Genomic DNA, 18135 nt, shown 5'->3' with positions numbered 1-18135 from the left:
TCTCCATGTCGCCCGCGGTCACAACTCTACTACTGACCATCACCACCTATTGCATTAAAATAAACCAATCGCTGTTATGTGGCATACGGATACCAGGAGGGACGGCTCTGTGGGGGCTTTCTTAAGATGCTTGATTCGCTCCTCATTTTGTTCCAGTTTCATTGAAAGTTAGACAAAAAAAAACAAAAACTGTGACTACAGATTATGTTCAGTGATTACTTTGATGAATGACACACATTAGGGAATTGAATAGAATCAATGCAAAAGGCTCTACAAGACTCATTAACACTGCTACCAACATCAAATGATGAGCAGCAGGAAAAATATGTGAAACACGAAGTTAAGACCCAGATCCCTCCATCAACCGAGTGAGGGAACTTGTAATGTATGTGTCTGACCATCTGGGGGCACTACTAGCCTGCAGATAAATGGCTAACAAACCAGAAAGCAAGTGCATAGACTGTGGAAGTAGAGATGCAAAGGGAAAGGAGAGGAGGAGAGTGGGATGAAGGACAGAGAAGAAATTGTGAAGGAAACTACAAACTCGTTGTAAACTTTGTCATATGAGGAGCACCTGAAAAGAATAATGAATGTGGGTTTGACAGAAACCTTAAAGAAGCAGTAACAAATCTCAATATCGCTCTAACTTTACATGCATTCAAAGTCTTGGAGCCACCTCAGACTACAAACTCCCAGTGCACCAATGCATTTTGAGAATCTCCCCAAAGTCCATCAGGAAACAGGATTATGACTGCACATGACTTTTGTGGTAAGTCTTGAGGGCTTCACATTTGCTTTGGTGCCAGTCTAGATGGGCTGCGTGATCCAGATGTGGTTGTTGCCATGGCCAGGGAGGATATGCAGGGCTTTAAGCGTTACGTAAAGCAGGGACGGGAGGGAGTGGGGATGTTATTCCCGGGTATCCGTATCCGGGTAGACCAGGATGAAGAGAGCGAAGTGTAAAAGGAGGGGAAGCGAAGCCACTGCAATGCGATGGAGCAAAGGGTTAAAAAAAAAGTCTCATAATTGTTTAGAAAAAAAAATCAAAAATGAGATAGACGAAGGCGGGCGAACGTCAAAAAGATGCATCGAAGTGCAGAACAGCAGTGCAAAAAAGTGTATTCACGTGTTCTTAAGGGAGTGTGACATGTTTACTCCATGTTGCACAAACTGCGTGTGCATGTGACACTGAGACAAAGAATTATGAAGATTTGGTAAAAATGCTGAGGAATAATGACATATAAATAATATTCAAATATAAATCTAATAATTAAAGGTGCTCTTTAAGAAAACGTTCATGCTTACAATGAGTCTGCACAGAGAGGTAGTTTCACTACATGGTCGTATAGAGAAGAGAGGAACTAGTGATCTGGACACAAGAGAACAAATACACAAAAAACCCACCATAAACATCTTCTTCACCGACTTCAGAGCTGAACTGATGAAAGTCGTCACTAAAGAAGGCTACAACTTTCATTAAATATAAAAAGTCACGTATTTTCTGCTGATTTTAAGACAACTTTCAAAATTACAGACAACAGCAGAAGATGAGGAAGCAGCTGCTGCTGTATTCTGAGAGCATTTCTTTACACCTAGGGAACAATATGGAGGGCTTTATTTTCATAGTTTATTATGCAGTGGTTTTACTGGTCTGGCACACTTGAGATCAGATTAGTCTGTATGTGGCCCATAAAATAAAATGAGTTTTACACGCCTGAATTAAAGGAAACCCCCTCCAGTTATCCTAGATTGTTTCCATTTTCTGAGAATGTTGACTAAAGATGCCCGAGATGTAAGAAAGAAGGAGCCGTTAGTAACACGTTAGAGAGTAAAAACATGTGAGCCTGCTGAAGTTCTTCTTCTCTCAGAGAAAAGGGACACAAGCACACGTGCCACACACACACACACACACACACACACACACACACACACACACACACACACACACACACACACACACACACACACACAGAAAAAGGGGGGGACTGCCTTTTCTATTTGTGAATATTCTGTGTTATGTACAAGCTACATCAGTGTGATGTTTGCTTTGTTGCCATGGCAACAGACATTTAGCGCTCACACATCATATCCGGTACCCAGTGATTGACACTTTGTTAGTCTGTCTCATAGATGTGCGCACACACAGACACACTGCATGTAATACACATGTGACACCATTTTAAAAAAAAGGAGAAGAAGAAGAAGGCGGCTCTTGTCCTTTACCTTTTCAGACGGTTTGTTTAATAGCTTTTTGTTGTTGTTGTTGTTTTTATGTTGCAGGAAGTTACAGGGGTGCTTAAAAAGACACGACAATGTAAAGCCTCATTAGCACCTCATAGATGGTGAAACACACACACATACACACGCACACACACAGGGAACATATGCAGCTTCGTCTTAAAAAGTACATCACAGTGTCAGCTTACCCACGGCAGGGCGTTGCTGTGTTATTTCAGAGTGAATTAATGAAAACACAACCTACCGATGCGTGTGTGCAGGATTATACTGCAGAGAAGACAGGACTGATTACCAATAAAGTAATTGCATGTATTGTCCCTTTGATCTTTTCTATTTTTACACACTAACTATACACTTGAGTAAATGATCTAAGGGATGCTAGATTTGATATTATTTAATAGTAGCGGCAGCTTAAGTATCAGGTTTTTCACACACTGTAAAAAAGTAATGTAAAAGTATTTTACTGTGTATTTTACAGTTTTGTACTGTTCTTCTAGAATATCATTAAATTCACATAAATAGACTGTGATTTTACATTTCAAATGTAAGTTAATGTAAAATCACTGTAAATGTAATAAAACATAACTTTCTTGTTTTTTAAATGTATTTGTCTGTACATATGTATATTTAGATTGTTAAAATACATTCACAAATGTATCATAATCTCACAACTAGTTGTCCGTTATTTGAAGATTGAACTGTTAAATTCAAATGTAATGCTATGGAAAAATATATAAAATGATTCTTATAAACTGTTTTTACATCAAATAATTATTATTATTATTGTTGTTTAGGACGATCGTGGCTCAAGAGTTGGCAGTTCGCCTTGTAATCAGAAGGTTGCCGGTTCGAGCCCTGGCTCGGACACTCTCGGTCCTTGTGTCCTTGGGCAAGACACTTCACCTACCACCTACTGGTGATGGCCAGAGGGGAATTATAAAGTGGAATTTGAGGGTCTCAAAAAGCACTATATGAATGCAATCCATTACTATTTAAACCAACTGTTAACTGTATATTTCTGTACATTTAAGTATTATTATTCATATTGCCGCATTCATTGACCTTGTTTATAGGTAATTTCATTGTTTAATCATATTAAAATGTTCCTAATTTAATGCTTAAAAGCACTTGAAAAAGGCAAAATCCCATGTAAAATTAGGGCAACAAACTGTATTGTCATTACTGAAAATAACCGTATTTTCATGAGAAAGTTATTTTCTGTTATTTTATGGTATTATTTTGGCGCCCCAGCTGCCGGAATGTTACTGTTTTTTTAGGATTTTTTTTTTTTTTACGGTGCAGAATTTTAGTTCAGTCCTAATCAATCTAAAGTTTTTTTAATCTTCTGTAGCTTTTAACATATTATTTTCTTTTAATGGCCTAAAACATTTCAGGGCGTGAAACAGTTGTAACATGTTGTCACTGCTGAGTTAGTAACCCATCTATGAGAATTTCGATAAGGATGAGGATTTCAGTGAGGATGTTTCCGCCACCTTATTAACAGGTGTGAGTATGGTTTGCTATAAATACAAGCTAATTTATAACAATACTGATACTCCACATCATTGCTAATACTATCACCCAAATACTCACATACTTATCATGCTAATATAGTAGAAGCTGAAGAGTGTCAACATTATTTTTTTTCAAAGGGTTTAGAGTGCCTGTTAGCGTTTGTGAAACAATTCCCCATGACTCCAAGACAGGAAAATTATCCGACACCTTTTTAATAATAACAAATTCACAAAACAATATTTAAAATTATCTGAAAAACTCCACCAACTGCTCGTATTCTCCAAGCTGATGAGAATACACTAACACCTACATGTACTTGCAAATTATAAACACGCAAAACGTGTGATTGCGTGCACACACACACACACACACACACACACACACACACACACACACACACACACACACACACACATAAACGCGCACCTTTTTTCCCTGTTGTATTTCACACTCTCCTACGGCCATATGCAAAAGCTCACACACCCTTTCTGACTCTACAGAAAACATCCTCGCGCGCACACAGCCGAGTGTGCGTGCACTCACACAAAGAGAGCCTATTCATTCATCCGGCGTCCCTTCAGCTGCAAAAAAGGGGATCTGAGGACGAACCGTACACTCAAAATGACAGCGCTCCCTTCCCTGTCCACTTCTCTGTCACACTCCTGAAGGTCTGAACAGTGGTGAGGGCAAGAGGCCCCGGTGAAGTGAATTACTCTTACTGATAGTACGTGTCCATATATAACACAACGGAAAAGTAAGCTTTTAGTTTCAACAGCTGATGAATAATGCTTTCTCATACACGTATGCACACACACGTACTCCATAATACTCCATAATATTCCCACACAACATACTGAAAATTACAGAGTATATCCTACACACATTAGAGTCGAGCCACCTCAGTACTCCTGTCCAAAAAAGCTGCTCGCACTTTGTTTCGCTATACTGTTACATGAGTCACTGTTAAACAAACAAGCGCATGGACATACACACAGCAAGAGCTAGTGGAAATAGTTTGTAGTGAGTTAGAATAACAGCTGCTGGGGTCAGGAAGTCAACATCACACGTGCACTTATAATAAGCACAATGGTCAGAGTTTTTCATAAAAATAAACAGGAGAAACAATTAGACAAAACATGCATTTCAGTTGAGCTTTTTTAAAAAAAAGGATTCTGCCGTCTTTACTGAGGCCTCCTTCATTCTCATTCTCTCTTTTTAAAAGACTAAATAAAAGACAAGTTGGGGGAAAGAGTCTATAACTGGCCTACATACTGCTCATCGAGCCCACATGCTCCATACCCGCTTTTAATTGTTAATGTCGTGTGCAGCTTGTGACAACATTTATTTCTCCCCGTTCTTTTGTATACCTTTTTAATCAAACAAATCAGTGCTGTTGTGCTGTATCCTGGCTTTAGCGAGGTATAACTTAAAGTTTCTGTCTATGACTGGGAATATAACACTTTCTGGTACAAACCACACTAATCCTGTATGACATAGAGTTTATTCCTTATAGACCTCACAAGAACAGCGAACCACATGTGTCCATGAGCTTCTTTTGCATTTTTCTAACATTAGCACACAGAAATTATTTTTGCCCTATTCGCATTTGCAAGCGAAATCCAAACCAAGAACAATTTAAATATTGTTTTTGCTAATTTCCCTATTCTCATAACAATGTCTGTGTGCAACATGCAATTATCATACAGCATGTAAAACACGCTAGAAAATACACCAAACTCCCTTTGCTTAGAGGTACCACAAAGGATCAGAGTTCATTACCTGCACTGAGTGCTGACTAGTGATTTTAGTGACCGTAGTGAATTTATAGTCATCAGCAGTGACTCCTGGAACAAGTCTAGTCCTGACCTGGTGTTTCATATGTGCTCGCTCCAGAGCTTACACGGATCATGTGACCAGCTTTAGCACTTAGTTTAGTGTTACCAGCAGAAGTGAGGATGGTGGACAGACAAATCGAGATAGCCATATGGGACAACAGCATGATGGCTAACAGGAGCTCCTTTCACTGGGCAGCAGCACACCCAGGTTGTGGCACGTCCATGTGAATCTAACCCTCTAATGCACCATGGCAGTCATCTGCTCTCAGATTATGAGAGTGGGACGTTATGATGTAAACCAGAAAAACATTATGCAGCATTGTTCAAAAGAAATATGATCGATTTATGGATGATTGTTCAGATGAACGAAATAGAAAAAATAGATTATATATGCATATACATATATATCGTACATATACAGGAAGAGACACATACAAAATACAAAGCTATTTCCTTTCAATTTACTATTAGAATTGACAGACGAATGTAATTTTGGAATTACAGATTTTAAATAAATGTATATTTCAATCAGTGTGTGTGTGTGTGAGAGAGAGAGAGAGAGAGAGAGAGAGAGAGAGAGAGAGCGTGTGTGTTTGCAGCAGTTTCAGCTGAATTCTAGATAATGCAAAAAAAATTCTATCATCACTTTTCACAAGATTTAGCTTCACATTCACTGCAAGTCTCATTTTCTGTGTGAAATAATTATTGGGTTCTGGTTGCAAAATGCTGGTTCAACGTCAGTATACGACACATCTCTGGCCATTCACAGCCGACACGTTTTCTGTGTGTGTCAGCAACTGATGCTACAGAATCACACAGATTAAAAAGAATACCTTTTAAAGAGTGAGAGAATTAGAAAAAAAAAATTTTTTACTGAAAATGTGTAAACAAATTTAAACTAAATGGTGCTAATTATGCATTGAGAGTTCATCACAATACTAGGGTTGCAAGAAAAAAAAATCATACTAAGGTTGTTAAGTAAAATAAAACTATAGGATACTATTTTGTTAATTTTCTTACTGTAAATACAGAGAAGGAATTATATGAATCAAGCTGGAATAAAGTTTAACTCAAGTGATTTGTATTTAGAAAACCACAACATATCCTTTAAAGAAAGTCTAAACTCTTAACCTTTGAATTTTGAAACATGCAGAAAGTATAAAACAACATTTTTCAGTTTATTTTCACTGAATAATAATCTATAAATCTGTATCTTTATGATTGACTTGAACTTAAATGATAATATTAACATATTTAATATCTCTTTTCCTCCTATTGTTGAAATAACTGCATTTTGCAGTTTATGTCTCTTTCCCTTACTTTTTCTTATTCCCTCACACACAAAATACACCCACACATCTGCGCCAATTCTCACCTGTGCCTGGACGTCCCATGATGATGTCCTTGCGTGGGACGGGGTGAAGACTTTCCGCTGGCAGGATCAGGGGCAGCAGAGCTGTGGGGGAAGGGTGACAGGGAACTGGCTGCTGGACCTCACCACCAAACCCTGCGCCCCTGTTCTCTTCTCGTTCCCCACAGCTGTCCGTGCTACTTGGAGCAGGAACTGTGACGGTTGTGCTGACAGTAACTGACAGGGCCTGCAGCGCAGTAGCAGGGGTGTCAGCGGTGGGCAAGGAGGAAGGTGTTGGGGACACGAGCACCAGAGTTTGGGCTGGGCTCCGTAAGAGGACAGTGCCATTAGGTACTGCGGCTGCAGCAGCGTTAATTGGGACAGGAACCTGGAGGCCAGAAACTGGCTGAGTAGTCAGGTGGGTTTGGGTGATGTCTTTAGACAAACTGTTTTCCTTCCCTCCCTCATTTCCAACACCACCTACTCCTCCTCCTCCTCTTCCCAGGGGACACTCTGTAAATTTTGCCAGTGGGACTTCGGGATTCCTCACAATAACAGGAGAGTCCCGCAAGGCCTGTTGGGAAACAGGGACCACACGACGAGGCCCTCCGTCAGTAGTGAGAGGAGAAGGAGGAGTTGGGGACACCAGAAGAGGAGGAGGGGAGACAGCAGTGGAAGAAGGGGGCCTGCTGGAGGAGGGAGTGGTCACTCCTCTGGGTCGGGAGAAGGTGGGAGTGTGTGTGCGGGAATGCAAAGCTGGCGTTTGGGGTGACAGCACTCTGAAAGAGCTGTTATGGTCGCCAGGATCCAGCTCTGTTTTGGGTGTGTAATCATGGTGATGTGAGGGCAGGGGTGGTGGAAGAGGTGCATCTGGCTTTCGCTTACTGGGGCTCATGGGGACTGTAAACGTAAGGTTACTCTGTAAGGTGGGTTGGACGCCTGAAGTGTGTCTCTCCCTTTCTCCTCCAGATGTGGATGATGCCTTACTGCCCCCTCCCCCTCCTCCCCCCGTGCCACTGGGCTGTCTGTGCCTCCGATGTTGCAGGACCGGGGATGCCGTAATCGGGGAGAAGTTGGCCGGCCTGAAACCGAACAGTGGAGAGGGCGAGGGAGAGGGGGCAGGGGAAAAGGGTGACTGGTTGGAGATGGGAGAAAAGGAGGGGGTGCCAGAGCGGGAGCTTCCTAATGACACCAGCATGGTGGCAGCCTCACACTCATCAAAGTCAAACCGTGACGACAGGTCATGAGGGAGGAGGGAGGGGAGGACCAGTCGGGGTCTGGAGTCTCCTCTGCTGCTGGCCTCACTGCTCTCTCTTGATGTGTCGTCCCACTCAAACTCACTGCTTGCTCTTCCCCGGAGGTCAGAAGGGGTGACTGTCCCTGAGCTGCTGCCTCCTCCTCCTCCCCTCTCTGCACCTGCAGCCTCCATCTCTTTGGTCCTCATGGACAGGTGTCTAGAGCAGTATCCTCGGCGCTGAGACTCCTTCATACAACCCTCCCTGGAGCACAGCCTCCTCCACTGCTTACCATTGAACTTCTTACGGATACCATTAGGTGTGCAGACAACATCACCCTTTTTGTATTTCTGCTGAGCCAATGAAAGGGGCGTCCTTGAGCGTGAGGAGGTAGAGGAGGACCCCCCACCAGAAGTAGGAGTAAGGGTCTGAGTAGGAGTGGTTTTGGATGGAGGTAGGTTTAAAGTGGTGTTGTTCATTTCAGACCCCAGTAAGGCTGGGGATGGAGTTGGCTGAGGACTAGCTACAGTGGAGAGGTGTGGGGGTCCCAAGCTTCTCACCACAGAGAGGTGGGGGGAGGAGGGAGGATAGCCGCTGGACTTGCAGAGGATGCTGTTGTGCTGAGAGGTTGCAGGATTTGTCTTATGACTAACGGTGTGTGTAAAACGAGACACCTCAACATCTTCTTCTGGTGTGTTTGGCTCTTTCTGTCTTTCTTGATCAGAGTAATTATCGCTGCATCCGTGACCTGTGCTGGTAACGGCACTAGAAGTCCCAGTGGAGGAATTTGTGGGTGGATGTACAGTTCCATAGTTATGTCCTCCTATGACCCCGCCATGTGAAAAACCATGACCCAGCCTTACTCCACCTCCCAACACTCCCATTCCAATACTCAGCTGGCAAACCTCTCTCTCGACCTCCATCTCCTCCCGCCGCTGTCTCTCTTCCCGTTCCCTCTCCCGCTCTCTCTCCTTTGCTCTCCCACCATCTAAATGTGAGACCTCCCAAGGAGGAGTGAGTAATCTCAGGCTCTGTCGGGACACCCACACAGCCTGGCTGCTTGTGCTCCTTTTCTCTTTCTCCTCTATTGCCCCTCCACCCAGAGTTTCTTTTTTTTCACTCAGGAGCACCTGGTAAGGAAATGAGACACCAGGGTGTGGGTCCACCTCAGTAACAATCCCCTCTCTGTACAACAGAGAATCTCCTTCCTCCCCACCAAACGGCACACACACTTGGGTCCCAACAGCTACAGGTGTCATGCCAGGTGGGGGGGCATCTAAAATAAAATCCACAGTGCTCTCAGTCCCTGACGACGTCATTGTACTTCCACTATGAAATGGATATTTTACAAGGGTCTCCTCTCCTTGGAGCTGAACTTCGACAGTACCCCCACACACCCTACGCACCACCCCTGGTCTAAAAATATGTGACGGGGGGCGTGAGTGTCCACTATTCGCAGCCTCACCACCGCTTGTGACACAGCGAGCCAGGACTCTCTGGTTCTTCATGCCTTTGGCCAGAGCTTCAGCTAGCCCCTCTGACAGATTGGGCTCTTTAGGGTGTGAGTTGTGTAGAGGAGCTGGGATGTGGTAGTTCTTCTGATGAAGACTTGGTCCTGATGCTTCCATCACATCCAGGTCAGCCGAGTGCTCACTAGCTGTATCCGTGGAGGAGGAGCGCACAGAGTTCGGGGCCCCCTCAGGCTCATTTTCCCCAGACTGGGACGCTTTTTCCTGGGAATCTGCTGTCCTGAGGGTTTTATCCTCCATGGAGACAAAATGGTTTGCTTCTGTAGCTTTACTGTCCACAGTTAGCACTGATGGCTGATTACCTGAGCAACTGTTACTTATGCTATTACTGCTATTGATAAAAGTAGTATGGCTCCCATCACAACTGTTACTGCTCATGTTATTAATACCACTTGTAGCGTTACTATTAGTACTACTGTTAGTGCTTTTATTAATGCTATTACTAACACTGTTACTAGTCTTGAAATGGTTATTGGGACTATTAACACTATCACTAACTTTGCTGTTGATATTGCAGTAACTGTTATTTACGAGAGCAGGGCTGGAGGTAGGAATGGTAGATGTAACACTTGCACTGTTGGCAAAGTGCTCATATGTGTATTTTTTTTTGGGTACACGAGCCTTAAACGTGGCTGTTTTCCTACTAGAAACTGAGCCTAAACTGGGGCTGTGACTGGTGGCTATAGAGGGTGTAGCTGTGGTGAGTGGCGCTGGGGCAGAGGTAGGAAATGCTACAGAATCAGCGGGCATAGTACTGTTTCCATTTGTGCCCGCTATCTTCTCCTTTTCTGTCTTTTCTTCTGCTTGCTTTCCACCATTCTCAGCTGACTCCACAGGTTTCCTCAGTTCAGTAGGCTCCTCCCTCATGGGGGTATTGCTATTTGTGATTGGTTCCTTGTCAGAGTTGGGTTGGCCGTGTTTGCGTTTGGAAGGGGTGCTTTGTGTGGTTTTGACAAGAGTCTCCCTCTTGACTCTTCTGGGGTCCTTTTCTTGGGGAGGCTGAGAGCCCCCTCTCCTCCTCCCCCCTCTGCCTCTAGTTAACGGGGGAGAACGCCCTCTGTGTTTCTTTAATGGCCTCATCTTTTCTTCACTGCTCACCAAGTCCTGCAGATTGCACGGCGTTTCCTTTTTTTTCTACTTCCAAAGCACTCCTTGTTTTCCGACACTTTTTCTTTTGCCCGTTTTTTCTGTTCCCTCTGTACTGGAATCTGAAAAGAAAAAAAGAGGTGCAGAAGACAAGTGGTCATTTATTATATTCATAACCAAGAAGTGCAGAGAACAAAAATGACGATTAAGAGTATGTTGGCTATCACATTGGCTCAATATCTGAAGTCTGTTCACTCTCCTAGTTTATGCCTGATTCGAGATAAACTACATAAACAACAAGGACAAAAGTACTTAATCTTAATCTGGAATCAGGTTTTCCTGCTACCACAGGTGTATAAACTCAAAAAGATGGGCACTGTAACCGGTCAGCTCATGAAATTTCTTCCACGTAGATAATTTGACATTAAATGTTAGGTGGTATTCTTGCAAAGGTACAGAGCAGGGTTGGCAAGTGCATTGTGCGTAAAAGTCGCCAACACTGCGCTGACTCGATGACAGCAAGGCTTTCAAAAAAACATAAAAATCAAGAAGTGCAGGACCGGCTGAAATGACATCAACGTGAGGTCACTTTTGTGGTCCAGCTCTGTTTGCGAGGGCAACAACGTCGAGCATTAATGGGCCCTGATGTGTAGGCGTACTTTGGTCCATAAAGCGTACGTGTATAAACGAGAGTTTAAGGATGCACTGTTTTCTAAAACTGTGGGCCGATACCAAAGATTTAGATAACAGTTTGTATGGCAGCTGATAAAAATATTTGTCTTCTTTTTGTGTATTGTGTTTTTGATATTTATTACCTCAAAAAAGGAACAAAGGCATTTTAATTATAAATAAATAGCTGCTTATCATCATATTATCTTTGAACATTTATTCAACAGAATACAGATGTGACAAGTGAGCTCAGTGACACAACATCGGCCACTGACATCGGTAAATGTCATCTTTTTGCCGATACAGCGTTAGTTATTTTAGGACGACATATCACCACATCCCTGCAGAGTGTGTGCACTCAAAACACAAAATCTCGATTATAACATTAATGACAACATTTCAAAACAACTAAAATGAAGGACATGGTGGGTTTTGTTTTAAATATCAATAATCTCCTATAGACTAATAATCAAAGCACTCCAAGGCAGTCTCTGTAAATGCCTTTACTCTCACAGGATGGGCATATTTAACCTAAAAAACTCCAGGATAAGACTTCATCAGGGGGTTTATATACACACACACATATAAACTTGAAGGGCATCTCAAACAAAAACAGTCTGAATCCTACTCAAACACTCTTTTTATTCTTCTCAAGACCTTTTAATAGTTAGCTTATTACTAATGATACCAGCTGATTTAAACTGTGATGATTATGAGCGATCGCTGCCTAGGTAATCCTGGTCAAGCATGTCTGAGAGCTATGTTTACTCTGGTTAGGTCTGAGTGAGCGTGATTTAAAAGAAAAGGTCAGCAAAGAAAGAAAGAAAGAAAAAAGAAGGAACAAGTCTTCAATGAGGCCTTCATCTCGTCAATTTTAAATGCACACATAAATGCACTCGAGTCGCACACAGATCTCTGCTATACTCGCTTCAGCTACTTCGACGTGCGACGGGGCCGCTTTCTCACGACAAGTGTTACAGACTTGATGCCATGTGATCAACTTGGGAACGAGCATTTATTTTTCCTGACTTTCATCGGGAGCTAGAAGCCTGGCAGTGGCCTGCGTGAGGTCACCCAACAACATGAAAGAGAGAAAGAGGCTGGAGCATGTGGCTCTTAGGATGTTTGCTCAGATAGGCCGTTCTTGTATAGTCACTGGGAATTTCCACTGTCATTCTAGCACTCGCTGGCCCCCCCTCTCTTTTTCTCTCCCCTCTCCCCCTTTCTCGATGTCTCAGTCTTTCACAGTCGTCTTTTGTCAATGTCACACACACACACACACACACACACACACACACACACACACACACACACACACACACACATTTGTACAAAAAGACAATTTAATTGGAATAATCTGCCATGGCAAGATATGCCCAAAATGAGAGAAATTAAAAGGCTGGCACAGGATCAGGCACACTCACTGATGCAAGATTACAGGCTAAATACAATGGCACGCACAAACAGTCTCACACACACTCGTACGCAGACGTGCGTATATGTGCTCCTCTCGATCAAGCTCAGCAGCTCACAAACATGACCAAATGCCTGAATTCACACAAATAGATACAAACTTACACATACACATTCAGGCTTCCTGTGCTAGATGCTGGAAAAGTTTGTTACTCTCTCTCTCTCTCTCTCACACACACACACACACACACACACACAAATAAGGTGACCTTTGTTGTTAACTATCTGTTTGCCAAAACAACACCCAATATGACACACACCAGTTCCACTTCCTGCAGCGCAGAAAAGCATCTCTTCCTGAATGACTAATAAACAACTTGAGTCTTTCACACACTCATCACTGACTCTGCATTTGGACCTCTGCCCTCAACACAAAACATTATTTATTGTACAAACAGGCTTTAATTTCCATTTACTCCACATTCTCGTAATTATGTTGCATATCGATGGACAGAAGTGAAATAATCACATCTTCATAATTTCCTCTGTAAATGCTGATACTGACGTTGGTTATTTCACTGCAAGGGTGCCACGTGTGAAGGTTAACACATGGACTGTAACTGCGAGGCTTCCTGCAGATGCAGATTGAGTATATCACTCTATTTATATCTTTGCATACTGTATTTACCATCAACTACAAAACTCTTCCTAAGTGTATGTAAAAGAAGTCGAGCACTGTTTATTTTATGCTTAAATTAAATGTTTCCAGACTTCTTCGATGTTTTCAGAGTAAACGTATCCCGATCTTTGACAGCTTCAAAGGGAAATTAATGCACCTTATTTATCAAAAATACTGTGCACTACACACCAGAAACAAAACCTAATAAAAAGGCGGTATAAGCAAACATACATTACTCACTCCCTAATTACTAAAAAGCTCTTTGTCGTTTTAAATTTTTCATTTAAAAAAACATTCATCCCAGAAAAAGAAAAAATCTCAGACTGCTGGAATGTTCCTTCCCAGGCCAAGTTTGCCCTTTATTAGACTAGACACGGATGCCTAGACTGGGAATGCTGGTCCAGTACAGATACTCTGGAGTACTGGAAAAGACAGGAAGGACTGAGGGCCAAATGGCTGACTGACTAGTTGGGTAAATGACTCGAGAGGATCTGATCTTAGCTCAGAAAAATGCGTTTGGTCATGCTAATGGCCCTCCAAAATGCTTTAGGCTTTGGCTGATAAGACAGTGGCAAGCATGTGTGTGTATTCACATTCTGTAACTTTTAAGGGACTCTACAGCTGAGCAGATTATGTGCAGTGAAGAGGAGTTTCAGCGTGGGACATAAGAGTTAGATATTTGGTGCAAGTTTGCAACGGGTGTATTTATTTATCATTGGGTTAAATTCTTCAAGCATGCTTGTACTCCACAAAATCTTATTTGAAATGTCCAGATGACACAAAAATGTTGCTAAAGACACCACAGATATGTTGAACTATGATTTTATTTGTAAAAAGAATATATACATTTATGCACGACGCATCTATAATTCCTGTGTTACCACATAAATAAATGAAAAAGAACGTTTCACATGTCCTAATCCCTTGCTGAAAGATCAAAAGCACCATACACACTGCGCGCTCAGCCGTGCACCCCCTAACCTGAAAATAACGGCAGACCTTTAACTCTTATTGTTTACTAGAGACTATCACAATACCAAAAAAACATGTCCAGAAACTCAGAACATCCCCTCCTGGGTGTTGCTTTTCAACATGAATTGTTAATCAAAAAATTAGGACTACAAAATATAATGCTGAATCTGGGTGAAGCGGAGAGAGAAGCTCGGTCATAATTTAGGTAATTCAAGAGGTCTCCACCTTCCAGCGTTAGAGCAGGTTAATAGCAGAATATGTGCTGGTCTGATCTAAAGCTGCTGTAAATCTTGAACAGACAGATAATCAGCGTCTCCACGGCGCTGGACTGGACTCCTCTTTAAACTGCAAAAAGCTGCTGTTTCTCCCAATAAACACACAGGAGCCCATAATGCACCCCTCCTCCTCCTCCAAACTTTACACACACACATTAAATGCTCTCTCAGGAATTCATCGTGCAGTCATGCATACCCTGTTAAAATCTCCCTTGGACCTATATATATTGTCACACAGTCATTGTGTCGTACAAGCACTTGTCCACACTGACGTATGCAGGAGGGGGGGAAAAAACAACAACAATAAGGATAAATAGGCTTTTACGAAATGAATTTGGAGATGAAAATTCTTCACTTTTTTTTGCAAAGAGAAAATTTAGTGAACAGTTTAAACATAGGTGCTACCAAGAACCCATTTCACACGCACACACACACACACACACACACACACAAGGCATTTGTCGACATCATCTCAGTGTCAACACTACAAAATAAAATGAGTTGTACAGTGTTTATTACTGGAATATAAAATCCTAATAAACATCTGCCTTGATGCCAGTTTATTTCGGTCAGTCGTAGAGAATTTAGCCTATGCCCCAACACAACGTGGCACAAAACGTGTGTGTATGTGACATGTGGCATTAGAGCTACTTACACTACACTAATGTCAGAGTTTATACAGCGGTCTTCAGGTTGAGTCCACCTTGTTCAGCACTGCATTTGCACCGTATGTCAGTATGAGTGTACGTAGTTAGCAGGCGCGTGCGCACACACACACACACACACATACACACACTGCAGCTCATCCCTCTCCTCAAAGCATTTTATGGGTGTCTGTACGGGCGCAGGGGCTGCAGTGACGGGGACATACGCGGGAGAAGGAGGAACGTGTGATGATGATACTGAAGTGTGCCGTGGCCCTCGTACACTTCAGCGTGTTAGGGAGCCTTTGCCCTTAACTGGGTCACCGGGGAGAACACAGTCTCACATGAAACAGCACCAAAAAAAATACATTAAAAAAAGAAAAGAAGATAAATCTCTCTGCTGCTATGCACACTCATGCTGTGGTTTGTGAGCTCATGAGTGTGTGGGAAGTGATTTAACAGACAACTGACACAGAAAGAAAAATATGTTGTTAGGGTATTTTAAGTGTGTGTGTGTGTGTGTGTGCGTTATATACAGACGCATCCATTGTGAGGTAGCATGAATACCGGCAGCTGTTTAGCGGATGACATATCTGACTAATAAAGAAGAAACAACGAGAGCTGAAATTTGTGCATCCTGGCTCGTATTGATCAGCAAGGAAGGTTGGAGCATAGATCACAGGCGACTGGTCCTGTTTGGGACCAAATGGCAGAACTGCCAATGCCATATCAATGGCCAACAGCTCAACAAGCTATACAGCACCAGGGCCACACAAGTGCAACAATTAATAAAAAAAAAAAGAGGAAATCTGAACCTAAAATGTAAACACAATTCCTGCCACTGAAAAAATACCTAAAGACAAACATGACACAACTGTTAAAAACTGCCTAGTCAGAGATGTCAAGGTTGCATCGACACTGATTGCAGGATTGCTGTGCAAAAAAAGAAAAAAGTGTAGTGTTGGCGATGGAAGAGACGAGAAAACACGGTGTGCATCTTTTTTTTTAGCTGATCTCTGAGAGTACTACACAATGTCAAAGGAGTATTATGACTCGAGACAGTCAGGCGGTCTGTCGTGCTGCACGGTCCTCGGTAACAAACACAAACAACCGGTTTCAAGTGACGCTTTATTGTCCCCTTATAGACGGTCCCAAGTCTTCCTTATACAGCGATTCTTGGCATGCAAATACTCACTACAACGCCTGGAGTGCACGTATCCACTCCGGGGGAGGCTTCCTTTTAATGGTGCCAGTCACTCTAATTTAAAAAAAAAAAAACTTGGGAAAAAATAAATGAAGCAGAATCTTCTTCGTCTTGGTGTTTCGCTCTAGTAAGCAGCTCAGTAACGTTAGTAGTAGTGGTGGTTGTAGTAGTGGTAGTACGCAAACGGTAGCGGATACAGCACCCAAATAATGACACCGTGAGTCAGAGCGCAGGAAAACTGGGTGCAATTCGCTCTGTAGGTGTTATCCGTTTCCTCCTAAAGTGCGCTTTTTTAACACCGAGCGAGCCTGTTAGTAAACATTTGGGCTGCAGTGCCGCAAATAGGTCGGTTGTTTTTCTTTCTCGCTCTCTCTCTCTCTTTTTTTTACTACGCTAGCGCTGCTCCACGCAAAACTCGTAAACTAAGGTCAAGGAAAAAGTACTCCACACTAACCTCGCCGTTTTAACGGAGCTGAAACGGAGCTGAAATGTTCCGTGGGTGTCCGTGGGACTGCGGTAAAAACATTTCAGAAAGTTTTTAGGCTGTTACACCCCCCACACCCCTCCCCTTTCTCTCGATACTTCCTCGCGTTGTCACTCCATTTCTTCACACGGTAGCGGAACAACCGAACGACCGACCGTTGGCAGTTGGCTCTCGCGTCGTGGTAACTCGCAGCTCCTGAAAATGGAAAATTTAAGTCAGTTTAGCTTCACTGCCGTGTGCCAACTTAGTTTCAACTCACCCAAACAGAGCTTTTCACCACTGGCCAGAGAAAGATTTATGGTCTTATTTTGCCGATGAGGAGGCTCGCGTAACTCATGGTAACATCCCTCGGCTGTCGGCTGTGGTGGCTGTGCGGGCCGGACTCACTCTTTACTTTTCCTCCGCAAAACATGTCTTTCCCCCACAGAAACTCAAACAAGGATATAAAAAACTATCGCTCTTCTTTCCCACTACAGTCACAAAATGGTGAATGAACCACTAACAGCTGGGCAAGCCGACCAATGAGAGGTCGTTGACATGTACAGTAGCCAGTCAGCATCGGCGCCAAAGATCAGTGGGTGTGGCGGCCTGTCAAAGTCCACTTGACGGACTGGGGGGACTAGCGAATAGTGAAGTGGATGCTGAGCTAGACCGGTGTCCTGTCCCAAACTTTACAGTATCCAATAAGAGGATTGGGAACCATAGGAACAGCATGTGGGCGGGCCGAGAGGAGGGATCAAATGACCCAGAGCCAATAGAAAGGCACAAATGCCCCCTCCCCTTCTGAAAAGGAGTATGTTTACCATAATTGACAGCACAAGTGCCATCCCCGAGCAGACGGTGATAATGCATCAACTGTTTGTGCTCATCCACAAACAGTGTGGTGCAGCGGGAAAGTAGCGCCTCAGCGCGGCTTTACTCTCGCTGTTGGTCCCACATCGAAAATGTGTTTTTTCGCCTCTAATTATCATTATTATGTCATCGCTGCTCACAAAGAGTGAAAACG

At 43.0% G+C, this 18135-nt stretch overlaps 1 protein-coding gene across 1 annotated transcript in view; it reads right to left on the bottom strand.

The window, feature by feature from the left end:
* Nucleotides 1-17780, bottom strand: part of cicb (capicua transcriptional repressor b) — a 43920-nt gene extending 26140 nt beyond the window's left edge. Inside the window, exons 1-2 of the mRNA XM_080308288.1 lie at nt 17100-17780; nt 6964-10911 (exon numbers count right to left, since the gene is read on the bottom strand). Of these exons, the coding sequence (XP_080164414.1) occupies nt 6964-10783 (3820 nt within the window). The 5' untranslated portion in view covers nt 10784-10911; nt 17100-17780. The remainder of the gene's footprint in view (nt 1-6963; nt 10912-17099) is intronic.
* Between the last annotated feature and the right edge of the window lie 355 nt (nt 17781-18135).

This window comes from Astatotilapia calliptera, chromosome 11 (assembly GCF_964374335.1).
Source record: "Astatotilapia calliptera chromosome 11, fAstCal68.1, whole genome shotgun sequence".
NCBI lineage: Eukaryota > Metazoa > Chordata > Actinopteri > Cichliformes > Cichlidae > Astatotilapia > Astatotilapia calliptera.
This window is presented reverse-complemented; position numbering and strand designations above follow the sequence as displayed.